Genomic DNA, 21548 nt, shown 5'->3' with positions numbered 1-21548 from the left:
CATTGTGTCATTTGCTGAAGCGTCTTCAGGAGCTGATGTCCGAGGCGCCTCACTCCGCTGACCGGCGCCATCTCTCACGGTAGAAACACCCTTCTTCTCTCACGGAGGCTATTTTGCCTTCAAAACTGTCCAACAAGAATGGCTATGGTAACATTTTACAATATTTTAATTCGACAGTATAATAACAATAAATATTTGACTTGACTTGCTGACCAAAGCTGTTTAGCCTTAATGTTATATCCAGTCTTTTGTAGCTAACGTTAGCTAACCGTTAGCCCTAGCCAATGTTAGCGTTACTTAAAAGTTAGAGAAACCTTTTTACCAGATATTTAAGAGTTTACTTTAACTTGAGTGAGTTTTGTTTGTGTTGCTACAGTGCTATAGAGTTGCTGCTGGGAATTTTATCTAACTGGGTAAGGACATTTTTCTCAAATTCATGTGTGAAACATTTTGAGATACTGTAATGTTTCATAAACTAGCTACAGATTAATCCATATGTCTTACATGGCCTCTGTCCCGAGTGACCTACTACCATCACATTTTATGTTCATTTGCATTTTATCATCCCAGTTTTAGTGTTAGTGTTCTGTTAAAGAAGTGGGCTGTAACTTCTGCTGGACTTCGCTCCACTGCTCATTGCTGCACCTGTAAATCAGTGTTTGTTTATATGTAAAATACCTTTCACTCAGTGAGAAGATCACATCATTGATTTGGATTTTGATTTGCCTCATCTGTGAATCAAACTATAAAGTAGAATTATGTCACTGGTATAATCAAAACTACATTTGTGACCAAGGTAATGCTGTAGTTACACTGAGGGCTGTATTTTGTCAATATTTAAAATATGGCAGGAAGATAATGCGAGTTTGTAGAATGAAATAGGAAGACGTCAACATATTTTAAAGGTTGTGAATATGTGCATCGGCATCAATGGTGCACAGCTGAGGGCAGATGTGGCCAACCACATTTTGGAGCACCCATAACCACTCCATCTTTGGAGTCCTGAGGTCGGGGGGGGCCCCTAAGCCAAAACGTCTGTATGCAGTGGGTGTAATTTTTTCTTTTTTATTGTCATAGTGGTCAGTTAAAATGTGCAAAACAACAATACACAGATGCAAAACAATCTTCAAGAGGCAAATAATTAACAGACAAAACAATCAAAGAAAAGACAAAAAGATAAAAAAAAAAGACCAAAAATAGATCAGTTGATTTCAAATAGACAAAATACACACACCTCATTCTCTTATTACCTTTAAAGCATACTAAACTTCAAGAGACAAACCTTTACAGAAACAAATGTTCAATGAAGTTGCAGTTCGGTCTTTATGTTAGGTGATGTTTTTCAGCATATTTGCATCCTTTCCCCCTACGTTATGAGAGTCTGTGTGTAAGAACTTGCACAAAATCCATTTTTGACATTTTACATTACATATTTAAACAAAATGTGATCAAATCCCCAAGTCAAGTCTTTATTACTTAATTTGATCTAACTAATTTTAAATTGATTTGGCAGTTTGAATATACCATTGTCCTCTGAGCAGTGAGGAGGGACGCTCACCTCTGAACACGCCAACCTTTGATCCCCATAAAAGCAGCTTACTTAACACAGAGTAAAATGTTGCTCCGGTGTCAGCTGCAGAGTCAGTGGTAAGAAGCAGCGCTGCATCTTTGTCCTCCACACAAAGGTATAGTTCTGTTTTATTGCAGTACTTTTAAACAATAGTTCAGTTTAAATCAGTTTCGGTTTTGTAGTGTGATGTTATAAGTTACCATTTGTGGTGGTTTTAGTCTTTTAGTAGATGTATTTTAGTTCAGTTTCATATTGATTCAGGTTTTAGTTGTGACAGTTAATTAAACATTTAGAGCCTGAAGACGTTTGGTTTAATGTCTAATTGTATATATAACTTATTTTAAGTATGACATGTTAAGTTTATTATATTGTCAAATGGTTATCTAGAATATGTAATGTTTTAGGTCTAGCTTGACTTTAAATTGACTTTAAAATGATCCAGAAACATCCATGTCTTCCATTGATAACTGTGAATGTATCTTGTTTTTTGCTTGGTTCAAATATAGTGATGAAATAATTTTCATCTTAACAGTCAATGTTTTGAGGTGACAAAAGACAAAAGACATAAAAGAAAGACAAAACTGAGAAAGTAGCAGGACCTACAGAGAATTAATTTTGAAAAACATGATTTATAAACACCTGTTTTACTAACTGAAACAGGTGTTTTCAGGCACTAATGCGTGGACAACAGTAACCTTTTTGATGATTCATGATTACTTGACATTTAAGTGATCAGAGAGGTTGGATGAGTTAGAAACTTTTGTCAATAACAAAAAAGCTGTGTCATTGTCCCCACCCCCCTGCAGTCCCCTTTGGTTGTACTGTCTACAAGTGTCTGTTATAAGAAATATAATATACCCAGATTTCATTTTATGGCTGCTATATCTATGACTTGTTATACTTGTCCTCATAATATATTATAACACATAGGTTATAAAGGATTGCTTTTTCAGCACACAATGAATTTACTGTGCAGTAACAAAGGTCACATGGACTCAGCTTAATGAACGTACATTTAATTTGGCTGCAGGAACTTTGACATAGTGAATAGAGATGAGAAGCAGATAGGAGGATGACAGCTGTAATTCATTGACCCTGTATTTTCAGATGTTAGCTTAAAGTCATGCTGCAGTGTGGTACTGTTTTCCTAGTATAAACACTCACTTCGATTATATTTAACAAAGCTGTGTTTTCATTTGCTCTGTGGCTTTAGAAAATATTCACTTGCATAAAGGAATGATGATATTACTTCAGACATATTATCAAGTCATGTCTTACATGAGACATGATTGCAGGTGCCAGTCAGATACTGTTTAAAGTCAATTTTTAAATTGGTTAAATACTAAATCAGACTGCAATGCTGAAATGTCTTGATTGCTGGTAAAACAGTGACCTTGTCCACTTGCTCCCCTCTATACAGGACAAAATGAAGACAGACCATTCTTTAGAGAAGAATGGTACCCGACGAGTCTCTTTAGTAAGTATAGAACAAACATCAGCTTCCACTAGAACCCTCTTGACCTCCTCACGTAATGCTTTTACTGCTGAACTCTTTTGGTCGCCTATTGTTCCTCTCACATCCTGTGTTTGTTGCAGTTGTGTTTGATCCACTTTTTGAGACTCTTTAGCTAGAACTGACCACAAACTCTCACACTCTGTACTCTCTGTGTTCCTCTGTTCAACTTGAATTAAATTGACTCTTTCTGCTGACTCTTAAGTCAGTTAATGGCATGCTGTGGAGAACTGGATCTGAGGTCCCTAATTTAGAAGAGATAGATCTGGATGAGCGCAAAGCACTGCATCCTTCCCCATTCAGAAAATACCACCAGAGCCTTCAGACTCTCAAACCCTTCCGCTGGTCCTCATCACAGTCAGTCTCATTAATGACATACAGTCAAATATCATTACTAATATGCTCAACATAATGTACTTTTTACACACAAATATGGCTCTAATTCTCTTGGTTCTAATATCTAGGCCTCACCCATTGGACAATGCAGGTTTCCTGTCCTTTGCAACCTTTGCCTGGATGACCCCAATGATGTGGGCCATGTTCAGGAATAAGCTGGACGTGAGCTCTCTGAGCCTGTCTCCTTTCGATGTAGCTGACACCAGTGGAGAAAGGTAGGACACACTGTTACTGATGCACTAGGTTCCCACATTTTTCTTTTCTCATTTGATTCTGTTCCACTACATTTATAAACAGGACACATGTCCAGACTTGTTGCATTTTTTATTATGGCACTAAAATGAAAATGGCAACTGCCTTTTTTCTAATTATGTATGTATTTTGCAGACTCCAGAGGTTGTGGGAGGAAGAAGTATCAAGGGTAGGCCTGGAGAAAGCCTCTTTGATCCGTGTGATTCTTCGCTTTCAGAGAACCAGGCTAATTCTGTCTGTCTTAATTGGCGTAGCTGCCATGGTGGCAGCATTTCTCGGCCCGGTGAGTCATCATCTCTTTATTTTAGCATAATTTAAAAGTCTACCAGCCGTTCATGTACTGGTCAGATTAACGGATCTTGTCTGTAGTTGGTTCTACTGAAGTATCTACTGTATTTTATTCATGGCGGACCCTACAGTGGTGGGAGATGTATTACCGTGTTCACACCGGACAAAACGAACCTGAGTGCGATTTAATCTAACTAAATCCTGTAGGTGTGAAAGCAACCTTAGTTTATATTAATCCTATTGTTTGTAGGTAAAATTTTAACATTTTTTGCTAACTAGTAAGTGCCGCTATCACTACTCTACTACTCTTGAAACGTAGTATAGTGGAAGTCTAAAGTAGTACAAAACCCAAGTAAATTCTACTTAAGTAGACCACATTTTGCTGCATTTGCATCAGCTCTGGAGGAGGTAAGATGGTGGATTTTATGAGATATGGTATTTATGGAAAAAACCCATACCAGAAATGTCCAAATGGATAGTAATGGTTAAGACAAAGCAATTGTTTTTCTTGTGAGACATTTTAGAAAATTATGCAAGCTTTGAAAGCAAAGGAATAATCCTGCAGTTTTCCAACATTTATTAACAATTTATCCTTAATATCTTATTAGTTGGGAATGCTTTGTTTACAAGGAGGAGGATTGTGTGCCTGACAAATCTTTGCAAAGGACAGAGAACTGTGCTTTTGTAGCTCGCGGGGCTTCCCAAAAAACAATGATGCTGTATATAAATGAAATGCGGCAGAAAAACTTCTGTGTTTGAATTTCCATTAGATACACAGTTAAAACAATCGAAACTTTTAGTTTGTTCCTGTTTCATGTTAATCCAGGCCCCATTGTGTGTACAACAATAACATTGTGAAACTAGGTCACTGTAACATTACCTATGTTGAAAGCAGATGGTTCAACTACAATAATCACAGTAATTGCAGTTTAGTATTTATTGCTCTTTTTAAATGTTACAGACCTCTCTGTCTCTCTCCTGACAGGCTATTCTGGTCTATGACATCTTAAACTACGTTGATGACCCAGAGATGTTCACCGTTTCCCATGGTGTTGGTCTCTGCTTTGGTCTGTTCTCCTCAGAATTTGCCAAAGCCTTCATGATATCCTTGCTGTGGGCAATGAACCTGCGCACAGCTGTCAGACTGAAAGGAGCCTTTTCTTCAATGGGCTTTCAGAAAGTCATCTCTCTGCGGGCACATGGCAGCATTTCAATGGGAGAGGTAAAGACTGGAACATGTATATATATATATGAGTTAAAGCTTTGTCAATATAGCAAAAACAAACATGTCTTTAAAATTATTCTAAATTCACCCTCAATAGATTTAGGACAACGTTGTTCTTTTTAATGTTATTATTTGTTTTGTCCAACTTTACTTTTTTTATGGTCATATTAGTTACGCACAGAACAAAGATATTTTCCCTTCCCACTCTTTTCTTCTTGTTCTTCCATAGATAAAACACATTTTTGTATAATGGACCTCGTAAATAAAGTATTTATTGTCAAACATTTTATTTAATATTATTTTTCTCATTGTAATGTTTTTACTACAACTGCAGTTATTATTTGTAGTAGTATTATAATATAATTTTTTGTATAGTATTAGTGAAATCTAACTACTTTGTTAGTTGCATGCAGTTTGCAAGCATGATTTACAATATTTCTCTCTCTCTCTCTCTTTCCTGTCCAGATGATTAATGTTTTGACCAACGATGGCCACAGACTATTTGAGGCAGTATTGTTCGGGAGCTTTGTGTTGTCCACCCCAGTGCTCCTTATTGTGTGCATAGTCTACGCCTGCTACATTCTGGGTTACACTGCTCTAACTGGAGTCTTCATTTACCTCATCTTTATCCCCATTCAGGTCTGTACATTGGCAACCGCACATGTAATTCATAAATATACATATTTGTATTATTACATATATTTGTCTGGTGATGTGTGTGTTCCGTATAGACCATGAACATAAATGTAGACTAGTCTCTATCATTCCTTACCAGGTTATAAAATCAAGGGCCCAACAGTTTACAACTCCTGCTGAAATAAGGCAATGAAAACAATGCCTTATATTAACCCAATATGTCTATTTTCCTTGTCTACCTTAACGTTTCAGGTTGTTGCTAATATAACTAAATAATAACTTTTTCTGTTTCAGCTTTTCATGGCCAAGCTCATTAACAAATTCAGGTGGAAAGCCATGTTGATGACGGACAGCCGTGTACGCACAATGAATGAGATTCTCAGCAGCATTAAACTCATCAAGATGTATGCCTGGGAAGATTCTTTTGAGAAAAAGATTGCAGGTATGAGGTTAACCAGCTGCAAGTTGGTTTTGTTTCAAGGTTGCATTAATTTTGCTCTTATAGTGTATGTCAGATATTGGAGCAAAGCATATACCAACACAAAATATGTAAACACAAAACCGCAAATAATGTGAATGCCACTTTCCATGGAACAGCAAAACTGAGAGGGGAATATGTTTACCAGTACAGGAATCGGGCTGTCTGAATGATTTAAATATTAAATATATTTAAAAATGTAAAATTATTTTGGAGGCAAGTTTAGTTAGTTTGTGATGTATAATCACTACAGAGAGCACATCACCATACTTCCAGAGGCACTAAAGGGTAGAGATGAAATGCTGCAACTCTCTCAAACTGACCGTGCCAGCTCACACACAGATAAACTGTGCATATAGTATAAGGTGTACAAACAGGTCAGCTGGTGTGCCGCTGACGCACTTGTCCAGCCTCTTTTGTGTCTGGCCATGTGCTTTTGGCATCTGTCCACAGAGCACAGTGGACAACTGTGAACTGACATACTCGGTAAAAAAAAAACATATTCTCCAATTATTGGATTTTGTCTCTATTGTAGGTTTAAGGAAAACTGAGAAGAAACACATGCAGAGGGTCAGTTACGTCCAGAATGTTAATACCAGCATAACCAGCATCATCCCCACATTTGCCACTGTTATCACCTTCATTACGCACACTTCTTTGGGCCTGAGCCTCAACACATCTGAGGTGAGTACCATAACAACCTTTGTCAACATGCCCTGCTTGTAAAGTGGATAATAGACATGAATTGGGGCATAGAGAGTCTGTAACTAGTTGGACAGAACAGAAAGTTGTAAGATATTAAATGTGTCTCAGTTTTGTTGCCTGTTATTCAGGATAAATGGACCTTTTACCTTCCTGGTTGTTTGAGCCTGGGGTGGGCCACTACCGCACTCTGGTTTATTCAGAAACTTTATATGATCTTGTCAGTGTTGCATGGTTTAAAGCCATATTTATCAATCACACTTTGTGTTATTATAAGGCCTTCACCACCATTGCCATCTTTAACTCCATGAGGTTCTGCCTTGCTTTGCTGCCCCTGTCTACGAAAGCTCTGGCTGAAGCTGCAGTGTCAATAGCACGACTGAGGGTAAATTGTAAATTTTCCTCTACCACAAGTTACTATCATAAATAAAATGTATTACATTAAAGTAATATTTATAATGCATGCTTGTTTCAGAAAATATTGCTAATCCAGAATCCAGACCCCTACCTGATTCAGAGCAAAGACAGCGATTCAGCCATTGTGATGAAAAATGCTACATTCTGCTGGTCCAAACCAGACAGCCAGTCAGATCCCACACCCAGCACAGAGAGTGATGTAAACGGACACAAGGTGGACAGAACATCCCATCATGAACCCTCTGAAACCTTGCCAACTCTGAATAACATCTCTTTCACTCTACCAAAGGTAGTGTTTTCACACTGATAAAGAGAAATCGGGTTAACTAGATTAAGCTAAAGTTAAATTTATAATCTGTGTGTTATTCTCTGAAGGGCAACCTGCTAGGTGTCTGTGGGAATGTAGGGAGTGGAAAGACATCACTTATTTCAAGCATTTTGGAACAGGTAGGTTTTCCATTTGTCTTTATTGTCCTTTGTTTCCTTGTACTACCCTTCGAGCCTTGGACATAGTTTTTGTGTCCGTTTACATCAACCATCTTCCTGTCTAGATTTAACTATTAATGCAAATATTGCAAAATAATGCACCTTATTTGCATTATGTTACCTCCAAACCAGTTGCCTGATGCTTTTCCCATGGGTGTTGCTTATTTTTGTATTTCAGATGCACCTTAAGCAGGGCTCCATCACCGCTGATGGGACATTTGCCTACGTATCTCAACAGGCCTGGATATTCCATGGAAGTGTTCAAGAAAACATACTGATGGGAGAACCTTTTGACCAGGCCAAGTAATTCAAAACTAACTGCATATAAACTTGACAGTTGAATGTGGAAACTGTAGGAATTATTATTAACTAAGGAGAGACACCATATCTGATGTTAATGTGTTCACTGTTCCACAGTTTGTCAATGCTGCACTGATACAGAGTATAAAACAAATGTTGCATACGTATTTCTTTTGAGGATATCTCATGTGAAAAATGTTTAACTTTGTGACAGTTCCTCTTATCTCTGTGGGTTCACATCTGATGAGGTAAACAAACAAGTGCAAAGTCATCTTCACTATGTGACAGGATTTTTATAGGAGATCCACGTTCCCAAAGATGACAAGAAGTGAAATTGCTGACTTACTATAATGAATTTTGTCATTGAGTGGGCACTCATGACTGTTTGTGTATTATATCACCATTGTGCATGAGCAAAATACTGTACCCTGACAGTGTTTACATGTGCTACAAACAGAATTGTACCTTTTTGATACTTGTAATTATAACTTTCCATCAGTTCTATAGGTTGAGCCTAGGTAGTCTTTTGCCGAAACCGGTAAAATAAGTAAAGAGTGAGTCACATTTTTGGTCATAGACTTCCCGGTATATACTGTAGTATGCTTTAGCAATTGTACAGGAATTAAATACAATTGATAAGTTGCTGTGGCTTTAGTTTTAAGCTGCTAATTGATTTAAAATGCAAAATTTAGTTTGGTTAACTAAAAGGAATCAAAGCTTTGCTAATGTTTCAATAATTATTTCCTAATTAACTAAATAGAATGGGTTGAATTTAAATGGCATGTTTATCCATAGTACTTAACAATTTGCCTCTCACTATTTACACAGTATGGAAAGTGTATAAAACACAAAAATCTTACATTTCTGAAAACAGAATCGTGTTTAATCAAAGATAAGTTTGTTACCTTATTTATGAACTAAACTAAACTGATGTAAATGGCTAAGTCATGTCTTGAATATGGTTTTGTTGAATACACTTGGCTCTCAGACAAATACTGTGCTGCTACTTTACAGATATGACAGAACCGTGGATGCCTGTAGCCTCAGAGCTGACCTAAAAATTCTCCCATATGGTGATCAAACTGAGGTAGGAGCTCTGTCTCAAACACTGAACTCTCTAAACTGTTTGTAATGTCTTCTAGTGAGATGTGAAAAGTGTAGTAGAATGATTCCCTGTGCTTTGTGATGAGAAACATACTGTGGACACAATATCAAGAATTCAGTACTGAAAAGTGTTTCTGACACAACTGTGATCGACCTGAGAAAAAGAATCCAGCTTAATAAGTGATTATAATAATACCACTGGTTGCTGACTTGTTGTTTTCACATGATGCTAATTAATCATTTATTTTTAAAAAAGCATTATTGTTTCCTGGACTAGCCATCTTTTTGTGAAGAGCTCTCATTATTATTTTTTTTTTTACATTTTCACGTTGCTGAGGATACTCGTCCCAGAATGGGAAGGTTTTTCTAGGCAGCATTTGGCAAAGAACAAAAGTTATGTAAATGGAATTGGGTCAATCACGAGTCTTGAACCTTAGTTTATTCACATGGTCATCATTTCAAATTGATATTATGCTTAAATGCTTAATCCTTAAGTAAAGCTTCAGTTAAATCAGGACACGTTGGCATGGAGCCCTTTTTTCAGATCTCTAACCGTTCTCACTATTCAACTTAACTGCATCAACACCACATTAGTTCAACGAGTGTGTTTCTCAACAGCAGAAGTGCCACAGAAAGTATGGTAGTTTTGAGTTCAGAGATCATTAAAAAAATTCCAAACCATATAATCTTCTGAAGTTGACCTAAAAGAGAGCTGCAGCAAACCTTATCAGAGTTTAGAATGACCTTTTTCCCCTCAAGTTGATCATTGGCCTACAGCTATTCAAACATGATTTTACTGTGTCACAGCATTTGTATTTTTATTTAAACATTCATTGGAACAATCGATGACACACTTTTGCATATGGATCATCGTGGGCAATTTAATCTTGTGATGTTGTGATCTGTGTAAAATCTTTTGGGTCAGAATTATTTTAGATGGCATCTTAACACCTAAAATTCATAACTGGAAGCCCTGCTAACCATGAAATGAAAATAAAACTGAACTCGCTTCCTCTATCCATATTTATTTAGCATAACTAAATGATGAAAAATAAGAAGTGGGTTTTGAGATGTGCCCAAGCAGTGTTGCCAGTAGTCTTAGACGTTTTTGTTGTTGTCAGATTGGAGAACGAGGGCTGAATCTGTCAGGGGGGCAGAAGCAGAGGATCAGCCTGGCCAGAGCTGTCTATTCCAATAAAGACATCTATCTCCTTGATGATCCACTATCAGCTGTCGACGCCCATGTGGGGAAACACATCTTTGAAGAATGTATCAAAAAGGTGCTGAAGGGAAAATCCATCATACTGGTTACTCACCAGCTCCAGGTAGAAAAAAAAAAAACAAACTATATAATATATATCTATCATATCACTATCTATATATATATCACTATCTGGCAGTTATACTCTATAACTGCCAGATAGTGAATCCTGAAAACGGATTATTAAGGGAAACGTTTCTCGTGTCTGTGTGCATGTACATGTGACCACTGTTAAGACTGTGCTGCTGTGTTTCTCAGAGCATGCTGAGATGATTTTGTGTGTCCTCACTTGTGTCTTCTAGTATTTAGAGTTCTGCGATGATATCCTGGTCCTGGAGGATGGGGTGGTCTTGGAGGCTGGAAACCACCAGGCCCTGGTGAAAGACAATGGACGTTACGCTCAGCTCATCATCAACTACCAGATGGAACAGTCTAAAGTGAGATTGTTTTAAAACCCACAGTACAAAACATAGATGTCCTGCTATTCTCACCATGAGTGTGCACTTTTTGTTTTACTTGTAAAACCTTACCAGTAGTTCTTCATTGTTTTACTGGCTCCAGAAAACAAAGTGGTTAAATGTTTATTGTTCATGATTTTATTAATGATTAGTAAGCTATAACTCAGACATTGAGGTTTATAGGAGGCACAAACATCTGATTCATCCTCTACTATTGGGTTGAAGTGTGTTATTTTCAGGTCATACAGACTTAGCGCTTTGCCCATTGTCAACAGGCTGAGAAAGAGGAGAAGGAATCATCACCACAAGACACTGATCAGCTAAAGGAAGTTGAGCTAAAAGATTGCGGAGACAGTGGGATAGTAAACCCGGGTAAGGCTACCATGAAAGAACTCTTAACTTGTCAGAACAGACAGAAAGATATTGTAGGATAGGTGCAACATGTTATTGTACTCTGTTTCACACTTGTCTGTCATGTCATGCTGACAGATTTATTTAACAAAGAGACAAAAGAGAACACAGAAACAGCACTAGAGATACAGAGATACAAATGGATGGATAGACCAAATGCTATGTTTCACAGTAAATAGAACTGCAACTTCACACTAGCTGTATGAAGCTATACTGTTGTTGTGAGCAACAAAATGACAGACATCTGTGCTTTCTTTTTAGCATTTGACATGTCAGATGAAAAGGAAGATGGAACGACAACAGACCAAAACTGTAAGTCCACAGATCTCATGTAGGTGATGATGTGAGGTCTTCAGATGACAGTTCAAATGACTTATTATGAATGCAGTTTCTTCTTCAAGCTCAGGTTTATATTTAATGGGACCCTAACAGCAGAGAGTATTGTAAGTGGCCAATATCTTTCAGCAGAAGTAAAGGAAGCTCTCTCTGTCTTTGACAATGTCTATAACTGTATGAAACTGACAACTGTGATTGGCTAGATTTGAGAAAAGCAACAGTGTTTGAAATTTTCACTTATGTCTTCATTTTACATAAGCAAACACTTACAGGTGTATTTTTGATATTTTATTTGTTTTCCTCTTTTTTTCTCAAGCTGCTGTCAAGGCCGGTGATCAGCTCGTCAGTCAGGAGTCCTCCAGTGAAGGCTCTGTCTCCTGGAGAGTTTACCACCAGTACTGCCAGGCAGCTGGAGGTCTGATACAGCACACAACCAAATATCTGATTCTAAACTGCAATTCACACATGCATATCCTGGTTATTTAGGTTTTGTGTGATTGTGTTGCTGCAGGCTACTTCGTTGTCTTCCTCACCATCCTGAACATTGTTTTAATGATCGGATCCACAGCCTTCAGCAGCTGGTGGCTCAGCTTCTGGCTGGGGCAGGGTGATGGGGTGAGCAACATACATTCTCTGCATTGCCTGGTCAGGTGTCACTGATTATGTTATGTTTTGGAGGTGGTGTGTTTTTATAGAACAAACTAAATGTTATGAGCCATTTACTAAGAGATTATTGCTATTAAAACTGTTAATGCTACCTAAAGAGTGGATAATGAGATAAATTAAATATACATGGTTCAGTGGCTGTTATGCAGTATGAAAACATACACCAACCTAATGATTCCTGCAGAGGGAGACAGGGTGTCTCATAAATACTGGCCTTTATTTCACTGCCTTTCAGCCCTCTGCTTAGTATTGCATAGGAATGTTATCGGACCTTCAGAGTGTGATGTGGTGACTTAATTCATACCCCAAAGTGAATGTGTTATCATTGTGTTCTGTTTTGTACTAGATTGGCAAGGATTCAAAATCACAGCATTCAAAGCATTAACGTTCTTCTTGTTATATTATTACCCCAGTCATCACTGACATCATATATTTTCACTGCCTTGTTTTAGTCAGCCAACGCCACAACTTCAAACCAGGGCGACATCTCACAAAACCCACACCTGCATTTCTATCAAATGGTTTATGGCGTAATGGTGCTTGTCATGGTGGTCCTTGCCATCCTGAAATGCTTCATCTACACTCATGTCACTTTGAATGCTGCCTGCAAATTCCATGACACTATGTTCAGAAAGGTACTGTGGATAATTTCAAACATCTAAACAATAGTTACATTGTTACAGTGACTTCTTTCAGACCTGTTAGATGCTACTGTAACATGCAGTAGATACTACTGAGATGCTGGTAATAGTTAAAACTAATTTCTTCCTTTTGGGTTCTCCTCTCAGGTTATCGCCAGTCCCATGAGTTTCTTCGACACAACCCCAACAGGCCGCATCCTCAACCGATTTGCTAAAGATCAAGAGGAGGTGGACACTGTTCTTCCCCTCCACATGGACCCTTTCTTGCAGTTTTGTCTGCTAGTTGCTTTCACCATAATCATCATCTCATCAGTCTTCCCTTACATGCTGATTGCTGTGCTTGTTATGGGCATTTTGTTCACCCTCATGCTCTTGTGAGTTAAAAATAATGAAGTCTAAACATTTTTTTCATAGAAATTGGTTCCTAAAATAAAGATCATGAATGTACAGGAATATTTGTATTATACTGAAATAATAATATTTGTTGAGTACTGAAAGTCAATAGTGATTTCTCTGCAGTGTTTTCCAGAGGAGTATCCGTCACATGAAGAAGATGGAGAATATCAGTCGCTCTCCCTGCATTTCTCTCACCACCTCTACACTGCAGGGCTTGAGCACCATCCATGCCTACAACACAAGAGACAGTCACATAGCACTGTGAGAACTCCTTCACATTAAATACTTCATATAAATACTAAAGTATACTTCATATAATATTATTAATATAAATATTATACTGTATATAAACAAATGATCATTGAGGCCAAACACAAGGACAATACACTTTAGTTTCAGTGGTGCAGAGCAAGAGCAGCAGGTGTCTTAGACACAGTGTCAGATAACAATCTATTCTTTAAAACGTATATTGTTTGATTAGTAGTTGGCTTTTGTTCATTAATGTTTTGTCCTATATCACACTGTAGGTTCAAGTCCCTGAATGACATCAACTCCAACCATTATTTACTCTTTCACTCTGGGACACGCTGGCTCTCCTTCTGGCTGGACTTTATGGCTGCTGCCATGACCTTGATGGTGTCTCTATTTGTAGTGCTCAGCAGTAACGATTTAATTTCTCCATCATTAAAAGGCCTGGCTATGTCCTATACTATACAGGTAACTATGGACAGCAAATTAATTAACATTTGCTTTATGTTTCGAAGACATGTCAAACAGAACTCAGTGTGTGTGTTTTCTAGTTGACAGGTTTGCTTCAATATGTAGTTAGGCAGTCAACAGAGGTGGAGGCAAGGTTCAATTCTGTGGAACGGCTGCAAGAATACATAAAGGTCAGACTCAGAGAAATACTTACCGTTAACACAAAGGTCAATGTAATCAAGAAGTACTCAAGAAGTGTACTTCCTAAAACAGTTTTTTATCAATTAAAAAAAAGTCTCTATGCATTTTTGATATCGTTCTCTGAATGTCGTTGCTCTATATTGTGTGCAGTGTTGCAAGTCTGAAGCTCCCAGACACATAAAGGATGCTCACATCCCAGAGGGTTGGCCAAAGAGTGGCGCCATCACCTTCCAGAACTATAAGATGAGGTACAGAGAGAATACACCCATCGTCCTTAACAGACTCAACTTCCTCATCCAAGCTGGAGAGAAACTGGGCATTGTGGGAAGAACAGGCTCTGGTAAGATCCTATATCCAGTATTTGATACTTTAATTTTAGACAGATGTGATTTAGTGAAAATGGGCAATTCAGAAAACCTTGAGTTGATGTGCTGTATGTGTCTTGAACAGCTACTGGGTTATAATCCACCACGCAGTGAAAAGGATCAGCTGAGTGTTACTGTACATGCACTTAATCTTGTGTAGTGCATTTGCAACTTCAAGTTTTAATGTTTGAATGACACTTAGGTTATTTTATTAATTATGACTATATAATGCAACAATTATGGACTCTGTGTTTGTGTTTGTAGGGAAGTCCTCTTTAGGTGTGGCTCTGTTCAGGCTGGTGGAACCAGCAGGAGGAACTGTCCTGATAGATGGCGTGGACACTAACGACATTGGTCTGCATGATCTGCGCAGCAAGTTGTCTGTTATCCCTCAGGATCCTGTGTTATTTATTGGCACCGTCAGGTAACCTAACATATATATGAACAGATATATGTTGTTTTTACAGGGTTAGTTACAGGCTGACCAACTTGCTTTTTGTCCAAAGGTACAACCTTGACCCCTTTGATGACTACACCGATGAGGAGATCTGGATGGCACTGGAGAAGACCTACATGAAAGACTCGGTATAATACTAGTACAATATGAAGCTTACTATGTTAACAATTATTTTAAAACCCACTGCTTAGAAGCACAAAACCAGTTAATTATGCATATGCATGTTGGATTGCAAGATTGTCTAAAATCTTTCAGTGCCTACTAGTAGAAGTTATCATGGTGTGTTTGAAGCCTTATTTCCACATCAGTAGCAATAGTAGAGGAAGTATCATTGTAAATGTGGCACCATCACACTGTAAAACGACACCAATACAAGAAAAGATCCTGCATTCAACATCTTAACTAAAAGCACTAGGTGTGCTAAGTACTAAGAGGAGAACAAAAATTGTTATTACTGATGCATTCATGTGTAAGCAGTATTTTATGGTACTTGGTCAGTGAGCAAACTTTAATTATTTCACATTCACGTTAGATCAAGTTAAGGTACATTTTATAAGTCTATCACGTTTTTTTTTTTTTACATAAAAACCCTAATTGTAAAAGTAAATGTCCTGAGAGGGAAATAACACGGAAAAGTACCTAAACACAGTATTTAAGTAAAGGTACTACTATCAACCTATTTGTAAACAACGTACTTTTAAAATTGGCAAACTATTTTTTTAGTGGGCTGTTTGGTCTTGTTCTGTCCAGATCACTATGACAACATGTAGCAGCAGCAATAAAACTAGTGCCTACATATTGTTATGTTTTCTCAGATCTCCAGACTGGAGGGGAACCTGCAGGCACCCGTATTGGAGAATGGAGAGAACTTCTCTGTAGGAGAAAGACAACTAATGTGCATGGCTAGAGCACTACTTCGTAACTCCAAGGTTAGTACTTTGCAATCTAACTCACAGCACTGTAACTGTTTGTCCAGTATCTGTGGCCACTAGGACTAATTCCTGTGTTATAACGTGTACGTCCTGCACCTCTTGCTGTCCAACAGATCATTCTGTTGGACGAGGCAACAGCCTCCATTGATTCAGAAACAGACGCTCTGATCCAGAACACTATCAAAGATGCTTTCCACCACTGTACCATGCTCACCATCGCCCATCGTATCAACACCGTGCTGAACTCAGATCGTATTCTGGTCATGGACAAAGGAGAGGTAACAAACACAAATGAACTATGGTTAAAATAATGTGGGCCTGACCTGTTGATTTACACTGAGTTTTCTGTCGCACAGGTGGCAGAGTTAGACCCTCCGGATGTGCTGACGCAAAGACCAGGCTCTATGTTCTCCTCACTCCTGACAGCTGCTAACACAGTGAACACCTGAACACCACAGGACTAAACACTTAGTAGTAATAACAAGTAGTAATAGTTATTAATTTACAGAACATATCTTGATATGTGTGTTGATAAGTTTTTAATCCTGACTCGTGTACTTTGCATGCTGTCAGCAGCAGAAAACTATACTACTAGAATGTAGCATTAATGCATAAAAAAAAATATCTTTGTTCTTTATCTTTCACACTGTAAATAATGTTTATATTTATCTCTCCTGTCTACTGAAAGAAAAACATGGACGTTGTTTTTGAGGTTTGGATCTGTGATATATATATTTTAAATATATTATTTATTGATTTTCTATTTCTGTATTTGCTGTCTCCTTATCCATTATCCTGTATATAGATAATGTGACTTACGACACACGACTGGAGGCATTCTGACAATTTTGCTGCAGACTTAAAGTGGTTATAAATCATGGAAATGTTTAAGTTACTCTGTTCTCTATTTTAAAGGACGGCTTTTCTGATTTTGAACTTTAGAGAAAAGTACTTGAATGGTAATATCTTCCCACTGCTTTGCCTACAGTATATAAAAAAATGTTTTTCAGGTCAGATGATGTCATCTAGTTATTCACTATGAAGCTTGTGCTATTGTTCGATTTGCTCCTCCAGAATTCCACCAAAGTCTTTCAGCTAAGAGCAAAGAAGGCAGAAGGAAGTTTAACACCACTTTAACACTGTGCATGTATTCCCAGATGAAACCTAATGAAAATTGATGATGTTGCCCTTAGACAGCACAAATAATCAATGTTTTCCTTCATCCATCTTCTGTTATTTGCATTTGAAGTTTTAACTTCAAAAACATTGTTAGCTTCATATGTAATAAATAAAATATGACTAATTGCTTATTTTCCAAGCAACTGTACATGGCTGCCTACTGTATTTTGCATGAACAGTTCTTTTATTTTCTTCTTTTGTCCTCACCGTCCTTTATCCACTCAAGTGAAAAGACTAAGAGGTCCTGATTGAAGCTGAGCAATGGTCAATGAATTAGCTGGAGGATCATCTACTACAGCCGTGTCTCTTTCACATGTGCTGTACAGGCGTCAAACCCAGTCATTGTGTTATGAGGAAGAGGACGTCCTGCTGTGAAATCTTGTTAAAGCATAACGTTTCTTGCAGAACTGGTCATTGTGTTTTACTGGTGGGCTCTCGTCTGTTCTCACAGCGTGATCTTTATCTGTCCACTCGTCAGCTCACCTTATAGGCTATGTAGGCTTATATTAAAATGTGAAGTCCTGACAAACATATGAAGAGCTGATGATGCTAGGAAGCTTAGGAAGAAGTAGGAAAATAACAGGAATCCTATTTTAGTTGCTTTTGGTAACAGCAAAACTGAACATGTGAGGAACATCTCTCACTCACAGATTCACACACACACACTGAGATTCACCATGTGGTTTATTTAACCTTTCTACTCTTTTAAAGAAGGGAATGAACATGTGAATCCACATGTGGAGCAGATGTGGAGTCTGTCTTCCAGCTGTTGTTTATTGATTATTGATTTGTCATGGCTTCAGGTGTCATCCAGCTCCACGACACATGGTGGCACCAGAGGTTTGTCTGTTCTCTTCCTGTCTTCACAGAGGTGGCTCCACTCATTACAACCTGTTTGAAGATCACAAAGTACCAATGTTTATGCTTCATTTGTCATTTTTAATGGGACAAAAGCTACTGTATGAAGTGGTCAAATGTCAATGTAGCTTCATTCATTGCAGAAGATATTCCCACGTGTTGTGGTTTGTTTGGTCATTTCTGATATGTAATTTCACAGTGCAAAACTCTTTTCTTTTCTTTCTTGTACAATGCTCAGTCTTGTCTGCAGGTCTCAGTCAGGGGGCTTCAGGCTCTCAGCATCCTGACCTGAACTTGCCTGATGCTTGTTTTTCTCTCTTTCCTCATGAGCCTCGGGCCTTTGGTGACAGCAACACAAGGCTGGTTTTCACTTCACATTTTTCGATCTGTTGTTTATTAGCATTGTGATTTATTTATGTTTAATTTAAATTGATAGACTTCACTGTCGCAGCAGCTGCTCGTCGCTTCTTGTAGAAACGCTGGCTTTTTGCTGAAAGTAAAAGAAAGTTGCCGAGTGACAAGTTCAGGTTGTGTCTCCAGCTCCAGCTCCTGAGCAGGGTTTAAGACAACACTTTAAATCCTTTTTAGCATTGTGTCATTTGCTGTATTTATTATTTAGGCAGCGCCACCTGAGCTGTCATCATCATCATCATCATCATCATCATCATCAGCTGCTGGAGGAGGAGGAGAGGAACTCTCCTGCTTCAAACACTTGAACCTGCGGCCTCGCAGTCACAAGCTTCCTCCTTCCTTCCTTCAGGCAAAGAGTGAAAACACATCAATGGATCACTTATTATGCTCGGCCCGTGTTTGGGTTGAAGGCGACTCACACCCGGTTCCAGGTTGTTGTTTACGATCACATGCAGTTAGAGGTTTTACCCTCTGATGCTAAACACGCATGCATGGGGTCACTGTAGCAGAAACACACACGTATAACGTAGGAGGATCCCCACACACACACACACACACACACACACACACACACACACACACACACACACACACTGCTGGGTGGAGCTAACCCTCCGCCGCTCCGACTTGGTCCGTTTCCTAAACACAGCGAGCGGACGAAGCTCGGAGCGAGCGGCGCTGACAGGAACGGACCGTGTGGAGAGAAGCGTCGGGGTAAGTGGAGCCAACACGGCGGTGTTTGTGTGTGAGCAGGGTCCGTGTGTCCGGAGGAAAGAGCCGGGGAGGAGCTCACTTCATATCAGGCTGCGACATTGTTGTTAAAACCCCGTTAACCAGCCGCGGTAGTGTGTTTTTAGTGATCAGCAGTGGGGACATTAAATCTTCAATTACTCCCTGCTTAACGACAGGAGTGAGTTTTTGTTGTGATTTTACGTTTACGTTACTTTTATAAAAGTTTGATTAACTGTGCAACAAACCAAGTCTCTATTACTCCTGGACGTGTCTAGTTCTGTTACACTAAGTCTCTGTTGATGATCATGTTAAAGAAGGGATGTGTCTCAGTACCAGAAGTTAAATAAAATACACACAGTGCTGCTGCAGGTATCTCAGTAGAAGGAGTCTTTTTATGTAAAATATTTGAAATATATATATTTCTACAATCTTCTAAAACTAGTGAACCAGAATTCAAATAGCAAAACCATTTATTGTCACGCTCTTAATGAAATGTACTAGATGACATGAAGTTTAACAGGAAAAGCTCAGCTGAATATGAAGTGAAATAAAAATGAAGACTAAACAACAAATAGGGAAACTGCACGTTTCTTGCTTATTTCTTGTTTCGCAAGTGTGATAAAATGAAAAAATACAACAAGAAAACAAACGTTTCAGTGACTTCTGTAAAAATACAGAAGCTACAAAGAGCTGTAGCTTTTCTAACATCGTCATATCTAGCTAACGTTGGTTAGCGAACATAAGCTAATGTTAGCTATATAAGATTTAAAAAAAACTTTTCAGTTTTTGAATTATTTGTGTGACTTCTATGAATAAAGATGAACATTTAAAGACGACTCTTTGAATCAGCTATGTGCAGCTTATCTTACAGGGACACATCGAGCTAATATGTTAGCTAACATATGCTAATGTTAGCTAACGAATTGTCAGCTCAGACCAGTTGGCACTTTGATGGTTTATAAATAAATAAATATTCAGCAAAAATGTCGACCACAAAAGTCTAAGTGGAGATCATTTAAGACTGAATTTATTGCTCTGTATGTTCCCTTGATCTTTGGCATTTTTTTATTTTCATGTTGAGTTTTGAACAGGCTGTAAAGTCCATCTTCAATTTTATTAAAACATTGTGATGTTTTCCACAAGATGCTCAACCATTAGCATCAGTTATCTAAAAACAGGATCATATTTCAGGATATAGTTCTTTAGGGGCTGTTTGCTCTTGTATGACAGGGCTGTCACAGTTAGCCTGTAAACCCACATTCAAGGTATAAATATGTCAGAACAGTATGTGTGTAACTTATTTAAACATACAAAATGTCCTTCTTCGATGAACATGAGTAATAGGAAAACCTATGTCTATGGAAAATACTAGCTGCTAAATAATCCAATATGTAGGCTTGTAAGGAGTGTGATGCACAGATCATCACCTTCCATCATTTGGCACTGAGGTGAAATCTGACTGTTGACCAGACAGAAAAGAAAAGGAGCTTTTCTGTGGTTCAGGCCTGTCTGATGCCATCCTGCTTCTTTGTTTTCATATTTCATTAGCAGAGCTAGCAGCATGTAGCATCACCTTCAATTATGCTCCCTGTCAAAGAAGGGACAGTGCCTGTTTGCTGGCTTCACAGGCTTCAGGGGACAGGTAATCAGGTCATGGTTCCACTGTTCCCCCTCCCAGACTGCTGAGAACACGGGGAACATATGGGATGAAAAAACTCTTCCATCCCCAGTCAGTCTTCTCTTACCCATCTTAGATGTGCTGTTTCTATCTATGCTCTCTAATAACACAGCCAAGGTTCGCATACAGCACTGCACCTAACTATGTTGTTGCACACGTACTACACACATATGTAACTAAACTTATGTTGGTTCAAATTATGCATCTATTAGTACAGTGGAATACATTTTAATTAATCTGCCAGGCTGTAATGAAGAACCTTACATTGTTATTGTGAGCATGTTAGTATGCTGACCTGGTCATTTAGCACTTTGTTTTCTTTTAACTAATTTTCCACTTTATTGGTTTGCGTCTGTCATTTCATTTACTTTTCAGGGTCAGTAACCATCATTTCTTTGTAAAAATGCAGCTAAAGAGCCAGATACTTTCCCCAAGAGTTGGTGAAGACCAAAAACCGAGTTTGAAAAGAATAAATGACGGATTTACATAATCAGACCAGA

At 38.3% G+C, this 21548-nt stretch overlaps 2 protein-coding genes across 3 annotated transcripts in view; both read left to right on the top strand.

Moving 5' to 3' along the window:
- Window positions 1-1534: 1534 nt before the first annotated feature.
- abcc12 (ATP-binding cassette, sub-family C (CFTR/MRP), member 12) lies at window positions 1535-16959 on the top strand. 2 transcript variants are annotated; one of them, XM_026378772.1, is made up of 31 exons: window positions 1535-1685; window positions 2991-3047; window positions 3289-3440; window positions 3548-3694; window positions 3867-4014; window positions 5005-5241; window positions 5710-5883; window positions 6175-6322; window positions 6894-7042; window positions 7338-7445; window positions 7536-7766; window positions 7853-7924; window positions 8142-8266; window positions 9278-9350; window positions 10489-10692; window positions 10931-11065; window positions 11362-11458; window positions 11759-11809; window positions 12150-12248; window positions 12345-12448; window positions 12952-13134; window positions 13288-13514; window positions 13660-13797; window positions 14064-14253; window positions 14337-14426; window positions 14587-14776; window positions 15066-15225; window positions 15308-15386; window positions 16074-16187; window positions 16304-16468; window positions 16547-16639. In XM_026378772.1, exons 2-31 carry the CDS (start codon window positions 2997-2999, stop codon window positions 16637-16639), a joined length of 4134 nt encoding a protein of 1377 aa, XP_026234557.1. In that variant the 5' UTR covers window positions 1535-1685; window positions 2991-2996. The 2 variants fall into 2 exon arrangements, with proteins under 2 accessions (XP_026234557.1, XP_026234558.1); XM_026378773.1 differs by lacking the exon at window positions 1535-1685 and having other exon boundaries at window positions 2997-3047; window positions 16547-16959.
- A 2262-nt stretch (window positions 16960-19221) lies between these two features.
- Window positions 19222-21548, top strand: part of LOC113174820 (myocyte-specific enhancer factor 2A-like) — a 32596-nt gene continuing 30269 nt past the window's right edge. The window contains exon 1 of the mRNA XM_026378968.1: window positions 19222-19352. The gene's annotated coding sequence lies outside the window, so the exon portion shown is untranslated. The remainder of the gene's footprint in view (window positions 19353-21548) is intronic.

Source organism: Anabas testudineus, chromosome 3, assembly GCF_900324465.2.
Source record: "Anabas testudineus chromosome 3, fAnaTes1.2, whole genome shotgun sequence".
Classification (NCBI taxonomy): domain Eukaryota; kingdom Metazoa; phylum Chordata; class Actinopteri; order Anabantiformes; family Anabantidae; genus Anabas; species Anabas testudineus.
The sequence above is the reverse complement of the archived record's forward strand: the minus strand, read 5'-3'. Positions and strand labels throughout refer to the sequence as shown.